This window comes from Erpetoichthys calabaricus, chromosome 4 (assembly GCF_900747795.2).
Source record: "Erpetoichthys calabaricus chromosome 4, fErpCal1.3, whole genome shotgun sequence".
Lineage (NCBI taxonomy): Eukaryota > Metazoa > Chordata > Cladistia > Polypteriformes > Polypteridae > Erpetoichthys > Erpetoichthys calabaricus.
Window position 1 is genome coordinate 131,777,236 of NC_041397.2, and position 26,200 is coordinate 131,803,435.

The 26,200-nt window shown below is 39.4% G+C and overlaps 1 protein-coding gene across 1 annotated transcript; it reads right to left on the reverse strand.

The window, feature by feature from the left end:
- Window positions 1–14: 14 nt before the first annotated feature.
- xk (X-linked Kx blood group (McLeod syndrome)) lies at window positions 15–26,200 on the reverse strand. Its single transcript, XM_028801094.2, has 3 exons — window positions 25,555–26,200; window positions 6,473–6,735; window positions 15–1,150 (listed from the first exon to the last, which is right to left on the reverse strand). Exons 1-3 carry the CDS (start codon window positions 25,797–25,799, stop codon window positions 324–326), a joined length of 1,335 nt encoding a protein of 444 aa, XP_028656927.1. The 5' UTR covers window positions 25,800–26,200; the 3' UTR covers window positions 15–323.

The window sequence follows — 26,200 nt, forward strand, 5'->3', positions numbered from 1 at the left end:
ATCGTAGTATTTAAACTGTAACTGTCTTAGATGGTCTTGTTCAAGTATGTTTAATATTATCTTGGATAGGCTTTGCTTCCCTAGTAACCCGGAATTGGATTAAGTGGGTTTCAAAGTGTTATGTTATGTTAAGAGCCAGCCACAGCCACATATGAAATATAATACAAACAAAGAATGAAAGAACTTACTGAATGAGACTCTCAAATCTGTACAGAGATCTAACTTTTTAATCCTGAAAATGAGTTGTTCAAGTATAGAACTTGCACTTCTTTCCATCTGGTGTAAACGTAGTTCTATTAGTTTACCAGTATTTTCCAGTTTCTTCATGGATTAACAGAGAGATCCTGACTGGTTATCCCATTCTGTGACTCATTTAGTGTATCATTTGTGATGTCTTTGTCAAATGTGCTTGACGGTTCCAAGTTAGGCTTGTCATCAGGTTCTCTTGTGTTACGTTTTTGACACAGAAGGCAAAGTAACTCAGAACACTCCCACATTCCTTGAGAAATACTTGAAGAAAACAGTTTTTTGCAAGGGTGGCAAAACTGATAGAATACAAGCATAAAAAATATTGCTAGGGAGTAACCAATCAGCAGCTGCAAGACAAGCAAAGGCGCACAGATATATCTGTAGAAGTCTGTTTGAAAAACATACCAGAGCAGAATTAGTGTGGCATTCTCAACAAACCTCAACATGTAATAAACTGCCATTCTATACCAATTTTGGGACTTGTTGATCAAGTCGGGGTCATTAAGTTTTAGCTGCACAGCTGACCAACAAAACATATTGATGCCAGCATAAAGAAAGGTCAAAAGGCACAAAACAATGGTAGTACCCACTCTTGTCAATGTCTTTTCAATGTTTTCTGGAAAGGGGGACTTGCTTTGCCAGAACAGAATCCAAGGATAGAAGAAGAAAATAAAGAAATTGAGCAGAACCACTGGTAGAATCCATATCTGTAGGACAGAGCTGAAAAGAACTAAAACGACAACCCTTACTGCAATCTCAAAACTCCTCCATAGGAATATGCAGAGATATGCCGCTGGTCTCACATCCACTTCATAATCATCATACTTGATCTTTATGGCGAGAATGTTGCAACGCAGAGCCCCATAAACAATTGAAAGCAGGGAAATAGTCATCAGTATGCCTAAAGATGAAAAAAGAAACATATAAAGTAAAAAAAGAAATACTTGGATAAGGGCATGTGAGAAAGGCATTCAGCAAGGCCATAACTCTAAGAGACAAAAAAGACATAATAGGTTTTTTATGCAACCCATGCAAAAAGAATATTTTAAAAGTAAAATGTGATCAAAATCTTGAACGTCTAAAAGTTAATTTGGGCTCTTTCTAGTCAGTCATTAGTAGCTGATGAAATGCCTCTTTATGGTTAATTTTTATCAACAAGGATATATTACACTGTATGTGAGGGTAGAGATGCATTCTGCTTCATTGAGTAATTATTTCAAAAATGCTATGTTGAAAAAGGCCTACAATTAGCTATAGATTGCCAAAAACCAAAAACTAACAACAGCACATTAATTGATGCAGTTTTAAGCACAACTCAAGTTATTATCTGGCATCTATGAAAGCTATCTCTGCCACCTTGGCTTTTGCTTTTAACTATGAAATTGTAATGACAAATGTGTATTTGGTGTACTCTACTAATGCATCTCATTACACTCTATTATATTTGAATATGATTCATTGGTATAAAAATATTTATTAACATAAAAATTTAAATGTGATATATCTGCACCTGTATTTGATAAAGTAAATAAACAATAATTAGAAATTCTCCAGCATTCAAAACAGTTAACTAAGTCCCAAACACACCTAAATGTTAAGCCATGCATACATTTTATGACTTTTTTTTTCTTTTTATCAGCGTTTATCCTTTTAAATCTGGCTTACTGTTACGTAAATAACTTACATTGGAAGGCTAAGGTTTGTGATCCAAAGATGGAGCTTTCGGTATCAGTTTTGATCATACAGGAACCTGTACAGTTTTGAGGAAAATGGCCCCAAATGGATCAGTTTGTTGTAGTTGTTCAAAGACAGACAGACAGACAGACAGACAGACAGACAGACAGACAGACAGACAGACAGACAGACAGACAGACAGACAGATAGATAGATAGATAGATAGATAGATAGATAGATAGATAGATAGATAGATAGATCTTCTTACATAATACGCTACTGTGGCTGTCCGTTTGTCTGTCCAGGATTTTAAATCACCTGCTCACAAACCTTGTGACCTATTGACCTGAACTTTGGTATACATATACTAAGTGACGTCTACTATCCACTTTAGCGAGCATGGTTGACCTCCAAGGTTATTCCTCTTATTTTATTTTTTTGTAGAATTAACTCTTGGCAGTGGCCAGCAGGGCGGCCGTGCAGTGCATGCATATGGGCGCCATTCTCATCCCTACCACCTTCGCCGTCACTTCCCCTAGCTCTTCATATCTTAAATCATTCTTCAGGCAGATTGAAGACTTAAGTTCCAGCTTGAGTGAAAAATTAAAGAAAATGTACTAAGTAATTGCAATACAAACACTGACTTAATGAGTTTTAACACAAAAAGATGCCGACAAAGGAAGAGAAGAAGCGGGCCGCTAGGGTGGAGAAAAGAAGAGCTGCTCAGGAAGCATAAAGCGCATCAACCTCTGAGCAAACAAATGCTAAACGTACAGAGAAAGTGTATGAAAACTATGAATGCTCAAGTCAGGTGTATTCACTGTAGATAGAAGTTATATTTGTTGCCAGGGGGAAATTTGGGTTTCTACAGAAGCTCTTTAGATGGACGGACGAATGGACGGACAGACAGACGGACAGACAGACAGACAAACAGACAGACAGACAGAACGTTATTTGATTTCCAAAGGGAAATGAACAATTAACAGAATAAAATGAACAATTAACAGAATAATGCCTAGACGATGCCTAGTGCAACTTCCAAACCCTGCCCCTTCTGGGATTGGACTGATTTAACTAGGTGGGTGAATGTTACTTTTGGACCCTCTACCATTGGAGGGTGAGTTCGCAATGTTGTTCTTTTTCTTTATTTTGATATATTATATTAATCCCCTATATTAATCCCCAAGGTGAAATTGTCTTTTCGCATTACCTTTGGGGGTCAGAGCACAGGGTCAATCAATGTAATGGCCCCTGGGGCAATTTTCAGTTTTAGTTTTCTCTGTAAATTGGAGGACCTGCTTGCAGGGCTGCATGCAGATTAACATCATACCCAGGACTAAGCAATTCCATGTTAAGGGCCTTGCTCAAGGGCCCAACAGAATAGATCACTTCTGGCAGTAACAGGACTTGAATCAGCAACCTTCAGATACCAGCGCCGATCCTTAGATTTTGTTGCTCACAAGTCCCTCAGCACTGCTTTTCTTTTGTTATTATTATTGTTACCAAGAAGTCTATTTCCTGTTATTAAACTGGGCTATCTGACCTTATACCCCAAACTCATGAACCTGCGTCTCATGAATTCTTTGCACTGTTGTCTTATAAATAACACCAAAAGACTGTGCTCAAACGTCTTCACATGATGTCTGTGAGTAAATTAGAAAATAATAAGAGCCCTTTGAAAAGCTCACACTTACTGAAAGTATTTGTTTTCGGAAAGTTAAATAGTTATATATTTGCATCTACCAAGTTGTGCACCTAGGTGTCACCTCTCCGATGCAAACTGGAAACAACCATTTTTAAAAATGACGGCATATTATAGTATAGTGCATCTGGAAAGTATTCACAGCGCATCACTTTTTCCACATTTTGTTATATTACAGCCTTATTCCAAAATTGATTAAATTCATTTTTTTCCTTTGAATTCTACACACAACACCCCATAATGACAATGTGAAAGAAGTTTACCTGAGGTTTTTGCAAATTTATTAAAAATAAAAAAATTGAGAAAGCACATGTACATAAGTATTCACAGCCTTTGCCATGAAGCTCAAAATTGAGCTCAGGTGCATCCTGTTTCCCCTGATCATCCTTGAGATGTTTCTGCAGCTTCATTGGAGTCCACCTGTGGTAAATTCAGTTGATTGGACATGATTTGGAAAGGCACACACCTGTCTATATAAGGTCCCACAGTTGACAGTTCATGTCAGAGCACAAACCAAGCATGAAGTCAAAGGAATTGTCTGTAGACCTCCGAGACAGGATTATCTCAAGGCACAAATCTGGGGAAGGTTACAGAAATATTTCTGCTGCTTTGAAGGTCCCAGTGAGCACAGTAGCCCCCATCATCCGTAAGTGGAAGAAGTTTGAAACCACCAGGACTCTTCCTAGAGCTGGCCGGTCATCTAAACTGAGCAATCGGGGGAGAAGGGCCTTAGTCAGGGAGGTGGCCAAGAACCCGATGGTCACTCTGTCAGAGCTCCAGAGGTCCTCTGTGGAGAGAGGAGAACATTCCAGAATGACAACCATTTCTGCAGCAATCCACCAATCAGGCCTGTATGATAGAGTGGCCAGACAGAAGCCACTCCTTAGTAAAAGGCACATGGCAGTCCGCCTGGAGTTTGCCAAAAGGCACCTGAAGGACTCTCAGACCATGAGAAAGAAAATTCTCTGGTCTGATGAGACAAAGATTGAACTCTTTGGAGTGAATACCAGGCGTCATGTTTGGAGGAAACCAGACACCGCTCATCACCAGGCCAATACCATCCCTACAGTGAAGCATGGTGGTGGCAGTATCATGCTGTAGGGATGTTTTTCAGCAGCAGGGACTGGGAGACTAGTCAGGATAAAGGGAAAGATGACTGCAGCAATGTACTGAGACATCCTGGATGAAAACCTGCTCCAGAGCGCTCTTGACCTCAGACTGGGGCGACGGTTCATCTTTCAGCAGGAGAACGACCCTAAGCACACAGCCAAGATATCAAAGGAGTGACTTCAGGACAACTCTGTGAATGTCCTTGAGTGGCCCAGCCAGAGCCCAGACTTGAATCCGATTGAACATCTCTGGAGAGATCTTAAAATGGCTGTGCATCAACGCTTCCCATCCAACCTGATGGAGCTTGAGAGGTGCCACAAAGAGGAATGGGCAAAACTGGCCAAGGATAGGTGTGCCAAGCTTGTGGCATCATATTCAAAAAGACTTGAGGCTGTAATTGTTGCCAAAGGTGCATCGACAAAGTATTGAGCAAAGGCTGTGAATACTTATGTACATGTGATTTCTCAGTTTTTTTATTTTTAATAAATTTGCAAAACCCTCAAGTAAATTTTTTTCATGTTGTCATTATGGGGTGTTGTGTGTAGAATTCTGAGGAAAAAAATTAATTTAATCCATTTTGGAATAAGGCTGTAACATAACAAAATGTGGAAAAAGTGATGCGCTGTGAATACTTTCCGGATGCACTGTATGTATACCACATTGTTACTTGTATATCCTCAAGTCAAGTCAAGTTGGGGAGCATGCACTGGTACAGTGTGTTGCCGCACCCACTACACGTCGAAACAGCTCGGGATCTTGGCTGGCAACTCCCCAGGCAGACACACGGTCCAGTCCTACCCTCCGGAAATGACCCTCTATCTGCCGCAGCCAGGTGTTACGTGGGTGACCCCTTGGCCTGGTCCAGCCACTCGGGTCCCCAGCAATGAGGAACTTACGAGCTGGATCACCCTCGGGGAAACGCACCACATGGCTGTAGTGCCGTAACTGACGCTCCCTCACAATGCAGGTAATGTGCCTCATTCAGGACTCCATGAGCAACCGCTGATTCGACACAAAGTCATACCAACGGTAACCAAGGATTTTCCGGAGAGACGCAGTACCAAAGGAGTCCAGTCTTCATCTCAGGTCACTGGATAGCATCCATGTCTCACAACCATATAGTATATCCTCACAATAAAAAAATAAGGTCATCATTTTTTCCCCCAGATATTTTAAAAAACAACAGAATTAGGCATAAAATGACTCATATGAGCACCTATAACCCCAAACACTGCAATATGAACAACATAAATTGTATTTGAAAGTAATGGCAGTAGACAATGGAAGCTTATTGTCCTCACTCAAAAAACTTCCAACTGTATTCTTTTACACATTAATGCATTGCCTGTATGCAATACAAATGATTGCGTTATTTTGCTAATTTGTTGTGCTATGTTCCAAAAATGTTGATTTATTTCCAAAATGTGTTCTATCTCCTTGCAAAATGATGTTTTTTCATCAATATATTACTTGTTTGTACCCTGTAGTCTTGCTCTTACATTCTGGGCACAAGTAGAAAGAAACCTGAACTTATTTATAAAGCTCCAGCTTTTTGGGTAAAGTGCATCCATTTTGTTCCTGAAATTTACAAAGGGACCCAGTTTAGTGGCCCTCAATGAAATAAGGTTGACTAAGCCTGAATTTGTTGTCTTTTATGCTCATTTTAGTTTTACTGGCTACATTGTGTAAAAATAAATGTCTACATTTGTCTATTTAGACCAACAACACCCAACTTACCTCTTCCAACTGAAACATCTTGTTGAAGCACACAAACATAGAGTTGAAGAGTGAGCTGGGGTGCTGACCCTAAAAAAGCCTGGATTACAGATGTCCTTGCAAATGCGGCCCGATGGGTAAATAATTTTCCTTCTGCTTGTCCAACCTCTTTCTCAACTTCCTCTGAGAGGCCACCTTTGGGCATCTGCCTTTTCCGGGTAATACTGACATACGGTTCCTCTGTACTGCTTGCATTTCCATAGATGAAAGATGCTTCAAAACACCTTATAAATGACAGAACAAAAACATATTAATGAAGAGGTAGTGGTCATACTTGATATTGTTTTCAAAAATGATCATAGAAGCAAAGTATTTAAAGTGAAACAGTTTTTTACATTTGTGTTTCTATATTATCCATAAATTAGGAGTAACAATCAAAAACCTTCAGGGCAACACCACTTGTAATTAGATAGCTGAGAAAGAAATTGTTCATTTTAATTCTCTTTTTGATGCCTTTCAAAGGCAGCTCCATGTAAATCTGTGTGAGTACCGCAGTGGAAAGTCAGCACCTGCTTCATGCAAATAATTGTGAAAGGTCTTTTAAAGCAGACAGATGACTAACACCAAGCAATGAATCATTCCAACACTTCGTCTTTATTGTACAGTACATTGCACATTGTGTGGTGTGCAGTATAACACGGTTTCACCATCCCACTCTATGATTAATCAAACATGTACAAAATGTGTATGTGTGCAGAAATATAAAGGAGCTCTGATTCAAAGTGAAAAATCATTATTAACAAAAACAAGGCAAATAAAGAGAGGACTAACACTTTTGAAATATCTAATACAAACTCTTACTGTAAGGACTTATGCTGAATCTTAAGATTTATTATTATTAAATTTATTAGATTTAAGTTTAGGTTTAGATTTGATGAACTGTGAATTAATGTATGATTTAATTTATACAGCTAAAGCAGATGACTATTACTATCCATAAAAAAATAATAGACTATAGAAAAAATACTCATAAATAAATTATTTCAAAAACAGTGTCATAACCTCATGGGAGAATATCCTCTACATGTCCCAAAGTAGCCAAGTTTTAACTGAATTATATGACTTGCCATGCAAAAATTATACTGAAGTTCAATGTTCTTTTTTGCCAACATAGTACATATTTCAGAAATTCACTATATAGCATCTGAGGTTGGCATTCTGGCACAGTGGGTATCTTCTGCCTGAGTCCATATGGGTTTTCTCCAAGTACTCCAGTTGCACCACACATCCCAAAAGACATGCTGGTCCCTTCAACAGACCTCTGTCTGAGTGAGTGTGCTCTTTGAAGGAACCAGTACTATCATCAAGGCTTGTGCCTTTTTCGCACAGGATGCTGCTGATAAAGCCTTCAGGCCCCATGGCCCCGTTTTAGAATAAATAGGCTCAGGGAATGAAGGGATGAATTAATTACATGGACCACATCCATGCATCCCATGCAACCCCAAATAGGAACCAGGTACAAAAAACAATACATCTTGACATTTGAGTTGGGGGTGTCTAACTATGAGCAGGTGAAACGTGGTTAAGTAAAAAAGAAATTGCAGACAAAAAAAAAAAATCATGCCTGTTAAGACCTTATCAGTAATCATGAGTACATCAATTAAAACGTTCACTGGAAAAAAAACATGAGTGAGGGTAGGTGTACCTTGGCATATCATGGCATATACTCTAGTTCCTCAAGAACCTGCAACACACAAACTGAAAATGGGTGCATGGATGGATGGATGGATGGATGGATGGATGGATGGATGGATGGATGGATGGATGGATGGATGGACAAAATTAGAGTTTAGAGAAAATGCAACAAAAAAGTACCAAAACCTTAGATCACCTGGAACATCAATAAAATATACGAAAAAAAAATACTGAAAACATAACTGGAAAACAGCCATGGTAGTATGAAACATCCTCAAAGTTTCCAGCTAAATCAGCAGTGTGGCAGTGCAGTAACACTATTTGCCTCATTGACTTAGCATCCTGGGTTCAACTGTAGGTGAATTTGCAGTTCTAAATAGGTCCTGTGTGCCGAAGTAGACTCAGGGATGAAGTGGCACCTTGTCCAGGATCATCTTCTGTATAAGACCAGATGCTGCTGTAATAGACATTACTCATGTTCAGTCCTGAATTAGATCAAGTAGGCTTCACATTGCTATAAAGTAAAAGAAAGGTCTTGAACGACATTCATGTTTTGAATATTATTAGTATGGGAAGATATTTAAGAAGAAATTATGGAAACATATTAAGTACTTAGTGAATTTACAATAACTGTTAGTAGCTTAATCTAAATAAAAATCAAGATTAATTGACACAGAAACAAAGTGATGCATTAGGAAAGTTACACAAGCTTAAATTAAATAAGTTATTTATATAAATAAATTAATAAATTTCTTTGAGGACTTTAAACTCATCCATATTACTAACCGAGAATGGTAAACCGGAAGGCACGGACGCAGGTACACGGCACAGACACGCAGGCGCCTACAGCGCGCGTCTCATAAACCGCAAGCGAAGTCTGATCCACTGCGAACGAAGGAGTCACGGCCCAAAAATGAAAGAGCTCAACTAACATGAATAAGAAATGAAACAACAACACGCCCATAGCTAATGACTAACGACACAGCCACACAAAAAAGAGGATTCTGCGCTGCACCCCACAGGTCTACAAAGATAGTACGGAAGGCGCGGGAAAGTACGAAAGTCACAGGCGCCTACAACGCGCTTCTGAACTACACGTCCACACTACACAGCATGGTCCACGCGCTTCTAACACACAGCAAGCATAAACACGAGATAGTACAGAAACCCCACAGATCCGGACTCCACAACATATGTGAATCACATTACAGTAATACAATATTAAGCACATTACAGTAATACAATATTGACAGTACAACCACAGAAAACAAAGGCTAACCGAGAATGGTAAACCACGAGCCCGCCTGGATAGAATCAATGAACGCAGGCGCCTACAACGCACGTCTGAAATGCCGCAAGCAAAGCAGGCACAGCTCCAAAAAGAAAGTGCTCAACTGACACACGTCCACACTACACAGCATAGTCAAACCCGACATAGTGCGGAAGGTGCAGGCGCCTACAACACACTTCTAAATCACCGCAAGCAAAAACCCGAGATAGTACAGAAGCCCCGAAGATCCTGACTCCACAGCATATGTAAATCACATTACAGTAATACAACACTATAAGTACTCACAGAAAACACAAACAGAAGAGGCTTCCGCGTCCCGCCCCAAAAGAGTTCAACTAACGGAAATAGGTAATTTTAACAGTAAGTGCAATTATCCATATTACTAACAGTAAACAAAGTATACCTAATTAACAAATCCCAAGGACAGACCATGGACAGAGTCAGCCTTTACCTCTCTGAGCCTGTATTTAGACATGGACAAATTTATGTAGCCTTCTCAAGAGTTCGGCATGCATGTGACGTTAACGTCAAGATTATAATAACTCCATACCAAGGAAAACTCATTCAAGGACAACACGCCATCTTTACTACAAATGTGGTGTATGAAGATATCCTTTGTGCATCATCTACACCTTTACACTCCAATATATCTCATACATAGATCTGCGCAAACTCAAAGACATTCTATACTTACATAACATAACAATTAAACTGCTATTGTCATTTACATATATTACATAGACCTACATATGTTGTGACGGTGAACATGATACATATGTAATAATTATCAAGACAGACAATAATCTCTTTCAAATCTATTGCAGGTTACCCAAGGACAGGGGCTGGCGAGCGAATGAAAATATCTCCTAATATAGTAGGTTAGTGCCTTAAATGGCTATGGTGTCTTGCAGTGCTTGATATCCAGTTTTATTCCAAGCAAGAGGGCTATATGGAGTGTTACAGTTTACACTCTTTACAAAATATTTCATATAGATAGAACTTATATTTGTTGCCAGAGGGAAATTTGGGTTTGTACAGAAGCTCTTTAGATAGATAGATAGATAGATAGATAGATAGATAGATAGATAGATAGATAGATAGATAGATAGATAGATAGATAGATAGATAGATAGATAGATAGATAGATAGATAGATAGACTATAGTCTGAACATGCACCAGAATAACTAAAAAAGTGGGAAAATTAATTAAGAGAAACCTTCTGATTTGACAGTTAGTGTCACAGTGAGACATTATGCAGGCATTTTGCTGTTGGTATAAAGGAGCCCTAGTAGCGTTTTCTGACACACTTCTGCTGAATAATTAATTGGCTGAAAGTCCTCAGTGTTAGTGTGTCATAGAGAGGATGTGAAGCATTGTTCATAATGGCACTCAGTTTTGTTTTAATTCTCTCCTTTGTGACTGCTACCAAGGGGTCTAGACTTGCCTTTTTAATTAGCTTGTTGATTCGGTGGGCCTCTCTTCAAGTGATTTTACCAGCCCAGCACTCAACAGCACAGAAAAATCACACTGGCCATCACAGAGTTACAGTAGAAGTGAAGGATGCCACTTCCCACATTAAAGGAGCGCAGTCTCCTAAGGTAAAAGAGCCTGATCTGCACTTTGCTATATAGTTCCTATGTGTTATGACACCAGTCCAGCCTGTCGTTGATGTGGACCCTCAAGTACTTGTAAGGAGTGCACCACCTCTGCATCCACTCCCTGATTAGTAACCGGACATAGACAGAGGCTCTGACGTTACTCTTAAGTTAAGTGTGATTTACTATAGCAGATAAATAGAACAGTTAAGGTGGTGTTTATGATCAGCTGGCTTCATTCACTATCCATTTTACAGCAGTCTCTATTAGCCTCTAGACACTGAAACATGCTTTTCTCCATTAGGAAAAAAAAAAGATGTAAACCTCCTCCGTCAGCTTTTCCAACAAGAATTAATGCTAAACAATTAAAGGGTGGGCTGAGCAGAGCAGTTTTGTGTTTGTAAGACAGATTATCAGGTAATTTTCATTAGCAGAGTGGAAAAAAAGTTGTGCTGAGGTCAGTAAATATGATGAATATGTCAACTGATATGAATGACGGACCATCCTCCTGATCTGCCTGAGCTGGATGAATTACTGTTTAATAATAAATCTAGTGACCAATGCATTTGTGTCATTATTATGTTGATTATTAACTTTAATATTTACCTTACAGTTTATATGTTGCCTAAAAATACATAAAAAGGTAAATACTGCTGAATTAATGATGCAAGGCTAATCTCTTCCTTGTCTAATGCAATATTAATGATTTTGCTTTTTGATTACTTAATTCTTATATGTTTATATTTAGGAAGTATAAATCATGTACCAGTATTACTACATGTAAATAATTTATGGTAAAATGCTGTAAAGGAATTGGTATTTTCTATTCAAACACAAAGCATTACTGTGTCATATAAATAGCAGGATTAGCAAAAAATCCAAATCAAAGGAAGATCACTGCTGCCCATCATTTTGAGTTTCTATTTTTATACATGAAATGAAAACGCGGAGTTCTCGTGAAATCTCCCTAAGGGGCCATCAGGTTAGAAAGGCCTTAATGATTTTGTTGTCTTTCCTTGAATTAAAAGTCACATGACTTCCAGCATTCAGCTACCATCTGTTGACAGCACTCTGTTTACCCATCTAATATGTAACTTATCATTAAAGATATATGCTCTCAGATTTACTGAATGAAAATATTTAAAATTTTATGATACTTTTACATTTGTTTCAAATTACTCTCCTTTGCCAAAACCCCATATTTGACGTAGCTTTTAATGTTTGTAAAAGTTCACCTTTAAGAAGGGCTGCCTTCTCTGCGGGGGTTGAATGCTTGTCTTTATCTGACTTCCTCAGCCGACATGAAGATGTCCTCTCAGAGCTGCCCCATTGCAGGTGTCTTTGCTTGTGGATGTCTTGTAAGAAACCAGCATGCCACCCTGAGTTTTATTGCAACGTAGTTGTTGCTATTGAGATAAACTGGGTTTTAAAAAGCTGCAGTTAAAATTCCCCATTTTTATACTGTGGATGTACAAAATCTTGCACAAATGCCCTGCATTATAATTATTTGGCTGTCTTAAAGCACTTTTAAGTTTCATCCAATTATCAGTTTGCCGGCGCTCTATTTATTTTGCATTATAGTCTACAAAATGACAATATAAAAGAAGAAGCAACTGCATAATGTGACAATATCTCCCTAGGGCTAGACTGTCTGTTTTATGATCACCAGGCACTGACTCATACATCACATTTATTTTCATTTACAACATGGTGTGAATAGAATAGTTATGGCTTTGGCTTTTTTGTTATTTTGAAAACATTACTCATAATGTTATTTGCCTGCAGGGCATTCATACTTTGGTCTATTATATTGCTTTATTAGTAAACATTTTTGAATTAAATTTATACGTTTTGAGTATATTATCCTAGGCTCTGCCCGCAAGACCTTGAACTGGATTAAGTGGGTTCATAGTGGGTGGATGGATAGTATATTGTTCTCATGTGTTAACCTATAGCACCAGTACACATGTTACACACCACAACTCTTGCTTTAAATGATGGTGGCGGGACTGGAGGAGCAATTTCAAGAAAATGCCGGTGAATGTTAAGACAGCTGTGCCATGTATAAATATGCTGATATTGTGAATTTCCCCTTGGGATTAATAAAGTATCTATCTATCTATCTATCTATCTATCTATCTATCTATCTATCTATCTATCTATCTATCTATCTATCTATCTATCTATCTATCTATCTATCTATCTATCTGTCTATCTCTTTCCAGTATAATCCTTTAGCTAGAAAATGTAATTAATATCCAGTATAATTTACATCTGCGGTGGGCTGGCGCCCTGCCCGGGGTTTGTTTCCTGCCTTGCGCCCTGTGATGGCAGAGATTGGCTCCAGCAGATCCCCATGACCCTGTACTGGATAATGGATGGATGAATGGATATAATTTGCATGCCGTTCTTGCAACTTTGTCAGAAACACATTAGCCAGCAGGGGCTTCTGGTGGATAGTGCAGGGTGACTAAATATCTCCCACCACTCAAAACATTTATTCAACGTGAACTATGTAATTTTCAGCAGAGTGTCAGTTGAATCAAAATCATACATTCATATATTGCATAACAATTTACATATTCTTAAATAGTGTTCTTAACTTAAAGAAAACATTTTAATGTTACAAAAGACAGAATGGCTTTTGAGCCCACTCAAACTCAGAACAAATACCAAGTAGATCAGCCAAATAAATACAGAATAACACAAAGCTGTTGAATAAACAGAAAGGAAACAAACCAAAACCTTGGTGAGCGTCTGTGCCAACCTAAACAGGCCTTGATCCATTTGTTTAGCATGTGGAGTTGTTTGATCTCTTGCCCATCAAAAGCAGCACACTACAATGGCATATTTTATTTATATCTTTCTGTTTCTGTTAAATGGACTTTCTCTGTTCCAACTTCCAGTCAAATACTTGTCCCTCCTCTCCTCCCAGCTCCACACTCAGGGGTGGTCTTCTTCTTCGTCTTCTTCTTCTTCATTTTCGGACAGTTCCTACACCCTGTGGTGCAGTACTGTCATATTCAGTTCTGTTGTTTTTAGTATAATTTTATGTAGCTCTGTCCATTTTACAAAATGTGAAAACTTTGTCATAAATTTCTTTGCTTACTTTAGACTTGATAATAATATTTTTAACATTAGACCATTGATACCTAAAACCATTACCTGCATAAAAACCAATCTCCCCTTCGTTATTTCGTTATTTTTCCAACTAATATTAGATTACTTTTTAGTCCAGAGTGGTCTGCATTATGCATGTTTATAATGATATAATCCATATTACGTTTTCCAATAACATAGTCCCATAAACTGAATTTTGAATTTGAAATAATTGCCTATCCATTGGGTGGCACGGTGGTGCAGTGGTAGCGCTGCTGTCTCGCAGTAAGGAGACCTGGGTTTGCTCCCCGGGTCCTCCCTGTGTGGAGTTTGCATGTTCTTCCCGTGTCTGCGTGGGTTTCCTCCCATAGTCCAAAGACATGCAGGTTAGTGTCCCTAGTGTGTGTGTGTGCCCTGCGGTGGGCTGGTGCCCTGCCCGGGATTTGTTCCTGCCTTGCGCCCTGTGCTGGCTGGGATTGGCTCCAGCGGACACCCGTGACCCTGTGTTAGGATATAGCGGGTTGGATAATTACTGACTGCCTACCCATATTCCAAATTCTAACCTTTCTTACCACAATTTTAACCTTTCCTTGTTACAGAGACTCTTAACATCAAAACTACTTCACTTGCATGTGAAGCTTTCATAGAAAGTCTGTCAATTACTTCATTTTCCACTATTTCTACATATGCATGGTTGAACAGAACCCTGAGCATATACAACATTTCTATAATCATATCAGGTCTTGAGTCATTTCCCTCATTTTTATGGCCAAGTATGAGGATTGTTTGCATCTCTCAGACTGACCCAGACAACTTGTCTACAGATCCACATTGTTTTGAAAAACTCATTACAAACTTCAAAAGACTTTGTTGGACAGTTATCTTATCCAAAGATCTTAACCATACATTGTTCTTCTCTCTTGTTAAATGAATCTTAGCCTGAAGAGGTCTATTCATTTTTTGCATTTAAGATGTCTCACTTAAAGATTTAGCAATGTTGTTACTTGTCCTAGTGTATATATAAACACAATCTTGCCTGAAGAAGGGGCCTGAGTTGCCTCAAAAGCTTGCATATTGTAATCTTTTTTAGTTAGCCAATAAAAGGTGTCATTTTGCTTGACCTCTCACTACTGTGCATTCATAATGGTGAATACAGTACAACATCCTAGTACTACACTCATTTTGAATTGAAAGTAAAACTGCCATAAAATTTACACCAATTATCACTTTATACGTTCTTATTTTCTCTATCCAAGCTAATGCAAATATTACAGTCATTAATTCAGCTGGAAAGACTGATAGGAAATTTGTGTATCTCTTCAAAATGTACATATTGAATTGGAGAATACAAACTGCTTCTGCACATTTAGATCTACTTCTATATAATTTGTATAAAGTCATACCAATTGGATACAATATGTTTTTGAAAGTTATTTCTGGGAGTTTCTTCCTTTTCATCAAACTTAATTATTCCCTGTATGGAAAAAAATTTACTATAGGTTTAGTCAGTGCCAGCCAGCAACTAGGTGGTTGCCTAGGACAGCAAAGGTTTGGGGATATTACTTTTTTAAACATTAAAGACCCAATGCACAGGCACTCAAATTCAAAACAACACCAATGCAGAAACCCCCTCCGCTTCTGTTTGCTGTTATATGTGTTTATCAGCATGCTTGAAACACCAAGGAGGCCCCTCTGCTCTTCCATGTAATGCAAATATAAAACAATGCCCGTACACGCTTGGAAGTGCCATTTACAGCTAAGTCTAGGGGAGTGAAAATGTTAGAGCCATCTCTAGATTTAGTAAAAAGCTAAGGAGGAACTTTAGATCAACAAAACCTAATACTCACCATTCCCCACCAATTTTTTAACAGTTCTTCCAAACCTTCCTCCATATCCTATAAATTCTTTAAGGTACTGATGTCCCACCCTTTCTATAAACACTGTTTTAGCTAGATGTTCTAAAATGCATCCTGTCAAAATTCAAAAACATGAAAAGTCAAGAGTAGACACTTTGTATCTAAAAGGTATTTCTTGAGATTTCATCCACAGTGCTGAAACAAGCAGTGTAGGAAAATCTCCTGTACATATTCTCAAGGCTGATGATTGTATCACATCCAGTATTCCTATAATACTGATGATCTGCGTATAAGAAACTTTTAAGCTCCAGTCAGGGTAAACTTCTCCAGTTACTTCCCATACAACACCAACCACAGAGAGCTCTGCCTAGTGGCTCCAGATGTTCCTACAGAAGAACTAATTTTATCAGATGTCTTTTGTTCCTGGAGCCACAATAAACTAACAGAAACCCAACAACACTAGTTGGACTGCAGCACTAATGCCCCAGCTACTAACATTCAGGTGTCTCTTTATGCTTCAATACTATCCACATTACTAACTGAGAATGTTAAACCGGATGGACGCAAGGACATCCGGCCATGGGCCGTGGAAGCAAAAGACGTACTGCGCAGGCGCCCCAAGAAATAAGTACTGCGCAGGTGCCCCAAGAAATGAGGCGCCGCGACCACAGAAAAAAGGAGTCAGCACAGAAAAAAGGAGTCAAAGAAATGAGGCGCCGCGACCACAGAAAAAAGGAGTCAGCACAGAAAAAAGGAGTCAAACGCCGGCGACGCACACAGCGCCGCATGAAACCCATTGCACACGAAACTAGCACACAAAAAAAAAGAAGCCGCTCGCGCCCCACAAATTCCACACCCACCTCCAAGCACCCCCCCCCACCCCCTACAAGCAATGGATGGGACACACACAAAGAGGAGGATTCAACAAGCCCCTGGCACACAAAAAAAAAGAAGCCGCACCGAAGGGACACACACAAAGAGGAGGATTCAACAAGCCCCTGGCACACAAAAAAAAAGAAGCTGCTCGCGCCCCACCAATCCCACCACCCCCTCCAAGCAACATCCCCCCCCCCCCCTCAGACGCCGGCAAAGCACACAGCGCCGCACGAATCCCATTGCACACAAAACGGGACGCACACAAAGAGGAGAATTCAACAAGCTCCTAGCACACCAAAAAAAAGAAGCCGTAACCGCCACACAAAGCCCATTAGACATGAAACGGGACAGACTACGGACATTGCACACGAAATGTTCACAAAAACAACAATTCAGACCCACAAACACACTAACATCAATAAGAAGTGACACCCAAAGCCCCATTTCTGAAGGAACCGTCCGTATTAAACATACGTCATCTCAACACCTTCACACTATGCAGCATAGGTGGATCTCCTTACACTGAAGCACTATTAACCGTTCAACTGCAGAAAAGGCTCCATATTAACAGTGAGTGCGATCCTCCTTATTACTTATCCATATTTCTCACGCTGAAGAACAAACAAGTCATGAATACACGATCACAGGTACAAAACGATACGGCTCGGATAACGGGACCAAACACACGAACCCGCATGAAAAAACAAAATACACGGCGGCGCATACAACGCGCTTCTGAACCTCCGGAAGTAAAAATGTCTCGGCTCCAAAAACGCAAAGCTCAACTAACACATTAACAGAAACGCACGCATATGGACAGACACAATGAACGTAAACGCATACAGCGCGCGTCTCAAAGTGCTGCATCGAAACAGGCACGGATTCAAAACGAAACACCTCCCGTCTCAGACATACAGAAACAGCAGCGAAGGGACAAAATAAATAAACGCAGACGTCTACACCGCGCATCTTGGAATGCCAAAAAACAAGCAGGCAAGTCTCCAAAGAGAAAGCTCAACTGACCGACATACAAAACGAGCAACACTCAATACAAACAATGCACGCAGTAGACTACAACGGGCTTCTCACACAGCACAGGGAAATCGATTACAGCTCAAAAACAACACGTCCCAAATACTACACATACAACAACACGCCTCTCAAACGGCACAAGCAAAAGATACACGTCACGGACATCAACGACAGACACCTGATAAACACTTGCGCCAGTTAGCTGACAACGCGTTCAATAATGAGTCCACTATTCAGGAAAATTCATTGGGATTAATGAATGTCATTTGCAATCATTGTCATTCACTTCACTTCCCTGAAGAAACAACTGACAATACAAGTAATGAATTTACACGTTGTTGTCAAAAGGGTCAAATTAGACTGCCTCCTTTACATTCATATCCTGAATATCTACAGAACCTTCTAACTAACGATGTACCTGAAAGTGAAAACTTAATGAACTGCATTAGATCCTACAAATCGGTATCCACTATGAACATGAACAGTGGCACTGCACATGACATCCGTCTTGCAAAACTGTTAATTATTGATGAATGTACAATGGCATCCAGTCACTTACTCAACACCATTCATAAACTTCTACAAACGTTGATGAATAATAATATTCCCTTTGGAGGAAAGGTACTTTTATTAGGAGGAGATTTTAGACAGTGCTTAGCTATTGTTCCACATGCCATATTATAACAATTGCTTATTACATCTGGGAGATGGTACACTCACCAATACAGATAGACTTCACCCAGATATTATTACAATTCCTCAAGCCTTTATCTGCGACGACTTAGTTACAGAGATATTTGGAACAGCAATCTCATTAGACCAAATGCCCCTTTTAACACATCGCGCTATATTATGTCCAAACAATATTAATGTAGAAAACATAAATAACCAAGTCATTGCATTACTTCCTGGAGAGACACAACTCTTTCTAAGCTCTGACAAAGTTGACTCTGATCACGACGATGACCATCTTCATTGACCTTACAAGCTCTGACCTGGAATTACCTTTTACACTTAAAAGGCGTGTACAAAGAAATTTTCCAATAACCCTTTACACTGTGCCACACACTTTATTTTTACTTTCTATTTGCATCATCTACACCTTCACACTATTCTATATCTCATTCATACATCACGCTCTTTGTCATTTTCCAACACCAGGGGTTGGCGAGCGAAGCGAGCAGGGGGCGGAGCCCCCTAGTAAATTACCATTCTGTCTGTTCTTCACTGAGAACTTTATTTTGAAATGTTAGAATACAATTGAACCCATGTAGATGAGTTTAAAATGCTGCATTTTGATTTAAGACTGTTTACACACACATACTGCTTAGACAGACAGACAGACAGACAGACAGACAGACAGACAGACGATAGATAGATAGATAGATAGATAGATAGATAGATAGATAGATAGATAGATAGATAGATAGATAGATAGATAGATAGATAACAGTACTTTATTAGTCCCAAGGATAAAATTTAGCTTTTACAGAACTTTAGGAAATATGGAAATATAATAACAACAACAAAGGCAGACAATGTGGTGTACTGGTTAAGGCTTTAGACTTCAAACCCTGAGGTGTTAGCTTCAAAGCCTGCTAGTGACACTGTGTGTCCATTTGTAAATAACGTCACTTATCTGTCTTCCTAATTGGAAAAACAAAACAAATTTAATCAATTTTAGCTGAAATGTTTTATGTTTCCTTGTATAAAGGCCCCAGGTATATAAGCAAATGTAATAACTGTCCCCCGAACACACAATAATTACAAATAAGATGAAAAATTTCTGACTTGGCTAATGAATTGTGTTTTCTGGTACAAGAAGTCAACATATAATGTAACATGTGGTCCAATGAGTAAATAATATTACATATAACACGTGGTTCAACAAGTCAACATATAACATTATATGCTTAAACCTGCTTGATTCAATGTAAGCAGGTCAGGAATCATCATCATCATCATCATCATAATAATATAGTACTTTTCTCACTGCTCAAAGTGCTACCATACAAGGAGGACCCAGAAGTTGTGATCTCTTTCAGACTTTTAGAGGCCCTAAGCACTTAAAAGATTTTATATATATATATATATATATATATATATATAGTGGGCGGCACGGTGGCGCAGTGGGTAGCGCTGCTGCCTCGCAGTTGGGAGACCTGGGGACCCGGGTTCGCTTCCCGGGTCCTCCCTGCGTGGAGTTTGCATGTTCTCCCCGTGTCTGCGTGGGTTTCCTCCGGGCGCTCCGGTTTCCTCCCACAGTCCAAAGACATGCTGGTTAGGTGGATTGGCGTTTCTAAATTGGCCCTAGTGTGTGCTTGGTGTGTGGGTGTGTTTGTGTGTGTCCTGCGGTGGGTTGGCACCCTGCCCGGGATTGGTTCCTGCCTTGTGCCCTGTGTTGGCTGGGATTGGCTCCAGCAGACCCCCGTGACCCTGTGTTCGGATTCAGCGGGTTGGAAAATGGATGGATGGATGGATATATATATATATATATATATATATATATATATATATATATATATATATATATATATGTATATATACAGTGGTACCTTGGTATACATCCTTAATCCGTTCCAGATCCTTTGACTTATACCAAACAGGACGTAAACCAAACAAATTTTTCCCATAAGAAATAAAGGGAAAATGATTAATTCGTTCCATTGAAAAAAAATCCTATTGTTATTGGCATATTATACATTGATGGGGTTGTATAAAATAATTTAAACACTGCTTAATACTAAAATACATAAATACAAAAGCAATTAGATGAAATAAATTAAAATTTAACCTCACTTTACTTTTTAATAACGTCTTTGTTTTTCACAATCGTAGATACCGTCGTTCTCGGCATACGCTATGCAGCAGCCATGTCCCGGATACACATGCCACCTTCATACTTTTCAACAATCAATTGAAATTTATATGAAAAAACACAAAATCACGTGAAAATTCACAGAGTTATAGCACGGGTTGTTCACTGAATGCTAGCAACTGGCGCACTGACGCTCGTGGGCAGCGTAGGGTAGCGTGCGGTGTGACAATGCAGGTCCGCTGCATGCTCCCATACGTCCTTACGGGGAGCCCTGAACCCAACAGCGTTGGTAATGTCACCGAGATGAGCTGACAAATGAGGACAATTCTCAAATGAAGCCAGGGGGATAGTGCAAGAATGCCAAATGCTTTTATTTAAAACAAAAATCAGCGTCCAAACAAAAAGTGCAGTGCATCTGATTTCAATAAAAAATTATTTAATAAATATCCATAAAAACTGTGGGGATAAAAACAACAATAAATAAATCTGATAAAATCCGAGGTAAAAAATACAGTCTCACTCTTTCCGATCACAGCCCACCTGTGCAGGTGTGACTCGCTCCAACTACCTCATTAACTTCCCCGTTGTGCAATCGCACCCACAGAGAATGACACAGCTATACGGGTTAAAACCTGGCCCTTTTTTTGAAGCCTCGGACCTGCTATACCACACGCGGGGTTCTAGCACGCAAGTCGTATGCCAAGCAAAATGTTCCACATCCAAACAGGACGTAAACCAAGTTGGACTTATTCCAAAGCAGACGTATACCGAGGTACCACTGTATATATACAGTTAGGTCCATAAATATTTGGACAGAGGCAACTTTTTTCTAATTTTGGTTCTGTACATTACCACAATGAATTTTAAATGAAACAACTCAGATGCAGTTGAAGTGCAGACTTTCAGCTTTAATTCAGTGGGGTGAACAAAACGATTGCATAAAAATGTGAGGCAACTAAAGCATTTTTTTAACACAATCCCTTCATTTCAGGGGCTCAAAAGTAATTGGACAATTGACTCAAAGGCTATTTCATGGGCAGGTGTGGGCAAGTCCGTCGTTATGTCATTATCAATTAAGCAGATAAAAGGCCTGGAGTTGATTTGAGGTGTGGTGCTTGCATGTGGAAGATTTTGCTGTGAACAGACAACATGCGGTCAATGGAGCTCTCCATGCAGGTGAAAGAAGCCATCCTTAAGCTGCGAAAACAGAAAAAACCCATCCGCAAAATTGCTACAATATTGCGAGTGGCAAAATCTACAGTTTGGTACATCCTGAGAAAGAAAGCAAGCACTGGTGAACTCTGCAAAGCAAAAAGACCTGGACGTCCACAGAAGACAACAGTGGTGGATGATCGCAGAATCATTTCCATGGTGAAGAGAAACCCCTTCACAACAGCCAACCAAGTGAACAACACTCTCCGGGGGGGTAGGCGTATCGATATCCAAGTCTACCATAAAGAGAAGACTGCATGAAAGTAAATACAGAGGGTGCACTGCAAGGTGCAAGCCACTCATAAGCCTCAAGAATAGAAAGACTAGATTGGACTTTGCTAAAGAACATCTAAAAAAGCCAGGACAGTTCTGGAAAAACATTCTTTGGACAGATGAAACCAAGATCAACCTCTACCAGAATGATGGCAAGAAAAAAGTATGGAGAAGGCGTGGAACAGCTCATTATCCAAAGCATACCACATCATCTGTAAAACACGGTGGAGGCAGTGTGATGGCTTGGGCGTGCATGGCTGCCAGTGGCACTGGGACACTAGTGTTTATTGATGATGTGACACAGGACAGAAGCAGCTGAATGAATTCTGAAGTGTTCAGAGACATACTGTCTGCTCAAATCCAGCTAAATGCAGTCAAATTGATTGGGCGGCGTTTCATGATACAGATGGACAATGACCCAAAACATACAGCCAAAGCAACCCAGGAGTTTATTAAAACAAGGAAGTGGAAAATTCTTGAATGGCCAAGTCAGTCACCTGATGTTAACCCAATTGAGCATGCATTTCACTTGTTGAAGACTAAACTTCAGACAGAAAGGCCCACAAACAAACAGCAACTGAAAGCCGCTGCAGTAAAGGCCTAGCAGAGCATTAAAAAGGAGGAAACCCAGCATCTGGTGATGTCCATGAGTTCAAGACTTCAGACTGTCATTGCCAGCAAAGGGGTTTCAACCAAGTATTAGAAATGAACATTTTATTTCCAGTTATTTAATTTGTCCAATTACTTTTGAGCCCCTGAAATGAAGGGATTATGTTAAAAAAATGCTTTAGTTGACTCACATTTTTATGCAATCATTTTGTTCACCCCACTGACTTAAAGCTGAAAGTCTGCACTTCAACTGCATCTGAGTTGTTTCATTTAAAATTCATTGTGGTAATGTACAGAACCAAAATTAGAAAAAAGTTGTCTCTGTTCACATATTTATGGACCTAACTATATAAACAATAATAAACCATAAAATAACTTTTTATTTTTTTACTGTGAACAAAACTTACAGTAAGTTGGGAAATAATGTTTATTTTTCTATACTTCCACTTTGTTTATATTTGAAAGGTTTTCTCTTACTTTTTCTAATTGCAATGACTTTGATCAGATCCTAAAAACTAATCTTACATAACACATCTGCTTCTATACTTTGTTAAGATCAGGCATCCAGCCTGCTTCTATTATTACTATTATTAAATATATATATAATCTCTCTGTATTATATAAAAAAAATCCTGGGATGAGACGAGACTTTTTCAGTGAGATACTTTCATGTCCTGCGTAATGAGACTTTGTGTCAATAGATTTAACCACGTCCGGGGCTGGAAATAAAAGACAAAGAACAGATGGATTAGTAGAACGTTGTTAAGAGTTCAAACCCGTTGTTGTGATACACATGCACAGCAGGTTAGAGGTAATAAAAGTACTAAAATTCGAAAGTCTCAAAAAAATGATAGTAAAGATCTCATTAGCGCAAACAAACAAAAATTATTACTCAGTGAAATAATGGAACAGTGAAAAGAGATTGAATATATTGTTCGGATTTAAACTTTAAGTGAGAGACTTGTAGATCGTCTAATTCGTGTTACCATCAGGGAAAAGCAGTGTTTCTTCACAATGAAGAGGCGTATGTGTGTATTTGTTGTTTGGTGAAAGTGAAATCCACATACTTAAGCGGCAGAGACGCAAAGTGCCTGGTGCATAACACAGGCCGGTGGGGTGGGGGTTGGTGAGCAAAGCGAGCTAAGCGCTCTAGTGTGTGTGTGTATCTATCTATCTATCTATCTATCTATCTATCTATCTATCTATCTATCTATCTATCTATCTATCTATCTATCTATCTATCTATCTATCTATCTATATATATATATATATATATATATGCAATGAATTTTTTCAATTAATGTGGGAGCCCCTTTTTGTGGAGCCTGGTTCAGGCACAACATTTGAAGTTTTGCACCATATGGTCCATGATAAATTGGGCAATGGAATTTTGTCTGACCATAAGCATGTGCTTATTTTGTTAGTGATTAATCCTCCCCTGAATGTAAGGGTATAAATATGGTGTATTATATATATGCATACAGTATACTGAATGTACATTACATATATAATGTATATTCAGTATATACTCATTGGGATTAATAAAGTATCTATCTATCTATCTATCTATCTATCTATCTATCTATCTATCTATCTATCTATCTATCTATCTATCTATCTACTCTGTGTGTGTGTGTATACAGTATATGTGAATATATATAAACACACACACAGCATTACACTCAACATAAGATTTTCAAAGTAAGTAGGAAGCTGGGATTGAACCTGGCCTTTATGGTTTAAGCTCAAATAATTTAACCACCGCATTGGGGATGAAGCCAAGAAAATATCCAAGTCACTGTTGTTGGACTGAATGGCCTGTTCTCATCATAACTGTTTTAATATTCTAAAAACATGGGTTATCCACAAGCTGTTCAAAATTTCCTGTAATTTTATTTCTACTTTTGCAGAGAACTTGTGCCTTGCATCTGCATTCCTGCTGCAGTCATATCAGTCGCTGTCACCACATCTTCAGACTGCAGGACATTAGACTTGTCTTAAGAAACTTGCTCTTTTGAAAGATCCTCTATTGCCTACAGTGTCTCACAGGACATGAAATGCACCCTAATATGACCTTACAAAATGAATTACCTGTTTTCTGGATCTCTGGTAGTATTAAGTGTTACATCATTTGGAATTACCTTGTCACTTTACAGTAGTCAACAAGGCTGTATTTACCATAACATTCTTAAACCCGGTTAGTCCAATTCAGTGTCACGGTCGCCGGATCCTAGTCTAGCAACAGCGGGTACAAGGCAGGAGCCACCTTGGCAAAGACATTGCAGCGCCCACCTCAGCACACACTCACAGCCATACTAACATTGACTCCATGAATTAACATACCCTAACCTGAAGATCTGTGACAATGTGGGCGAAAACCGAAGTACCTGAAGGCCACCCATTACACACACGAGGAGAACGCGCAAACTCCACACGGACTACGACTGGGCGCGACATAATGAGGTAGTAAGCTATTAGTTCGTGAAGTGCTGGGTTAGCACCAACTAAACGGCTACGTTTTAAAAATAGTTGTGCTTTTTTATTATCCCTGACTTGCGTGGAATTCGATCTTGTGAAGTCGCGGTTACATGCATACTATCAATACATGTTTAATTTCAAAAATACACCCAGGAATGAAAAAAAAATAGCAGGTACTCTTTATATTACAATGTGGGACATAATCGAAATGATGACAGACTACACCCACCATCCCCCGATCACAACGCATCTAACGAAGCTTCTTTACCTGACGATTGGTCCCAGCTGAAATATGTGCAGGAGCAGCACCAGAGGTCTGTCTCGGCTGAGATCCCTATGGATAAAAATAAGGGTGAGCTGCACCAGAACTGAAGGCACCAGCGTAAAGAGAAGCGTCAAGCCTTGCCAGATCCTGTCTCCCGCTGATCTGTAAGTGCTGCTGAGGTACAGGGCAGCGATCGTCTCGGCTGTGAATAGGGAGACAGACACAAAAATAGAGCTGGGAAGTCTCATCCTCAAACAGGAAGGCAGGAAAAAATCAAGGAAGGCGTCGTCTAACTACGTTGAGTCAGACCCTCCCATTTCAGGGTCTGCGGGTCGAAACGCTGGATGAACTGGCCACCGTTTATTGATTTCGGTGCTGCCGCAATGATTCGAAGCCTTTTGTAGGCTGTGTTCTGCGTTTTACTCATGTATGTCGAAAGATGGCGCTGGAGAGTACGGTTGGTCAACCAGTCGGGAAGCTACGTTTTTTTTTTCCCGTGTTAGAAAACTGTGCGGCTATGTACACAGCATTCTTTGTCATCGAACTTTACTTTTGTTGGACCTTTCAAAGCCTTCTCTCACATTTCACCAGTGTGAACTGCTCTGCACTGTAACGTCTAAATTACTTCTTGCCTCTCGTTAGAAATCTT

Coding starts and splice junctions, on each gene's coding strand:
- xk (XM_028801094.2), bottom strand. CDS start 25,799: ATGAGACTTCCCAGCTCTATTTTTGTGTCTGTCTCCCTATTCACAGCC. Junction 6,736..25,554: donor CAGCTGGGACCAATCGTCAG/GTAAAGAAGCTT, acceptor GTCATTTATAAG/GTGTTTTGAAGCATCTTTCA. Junction 1,151..6,472: donor AGATGTTTCAGTTGGAAGAG/GTAAGTTGGGTG, acceptor TTTCATCTTTAG/GCATACTGATGACTATTTCC.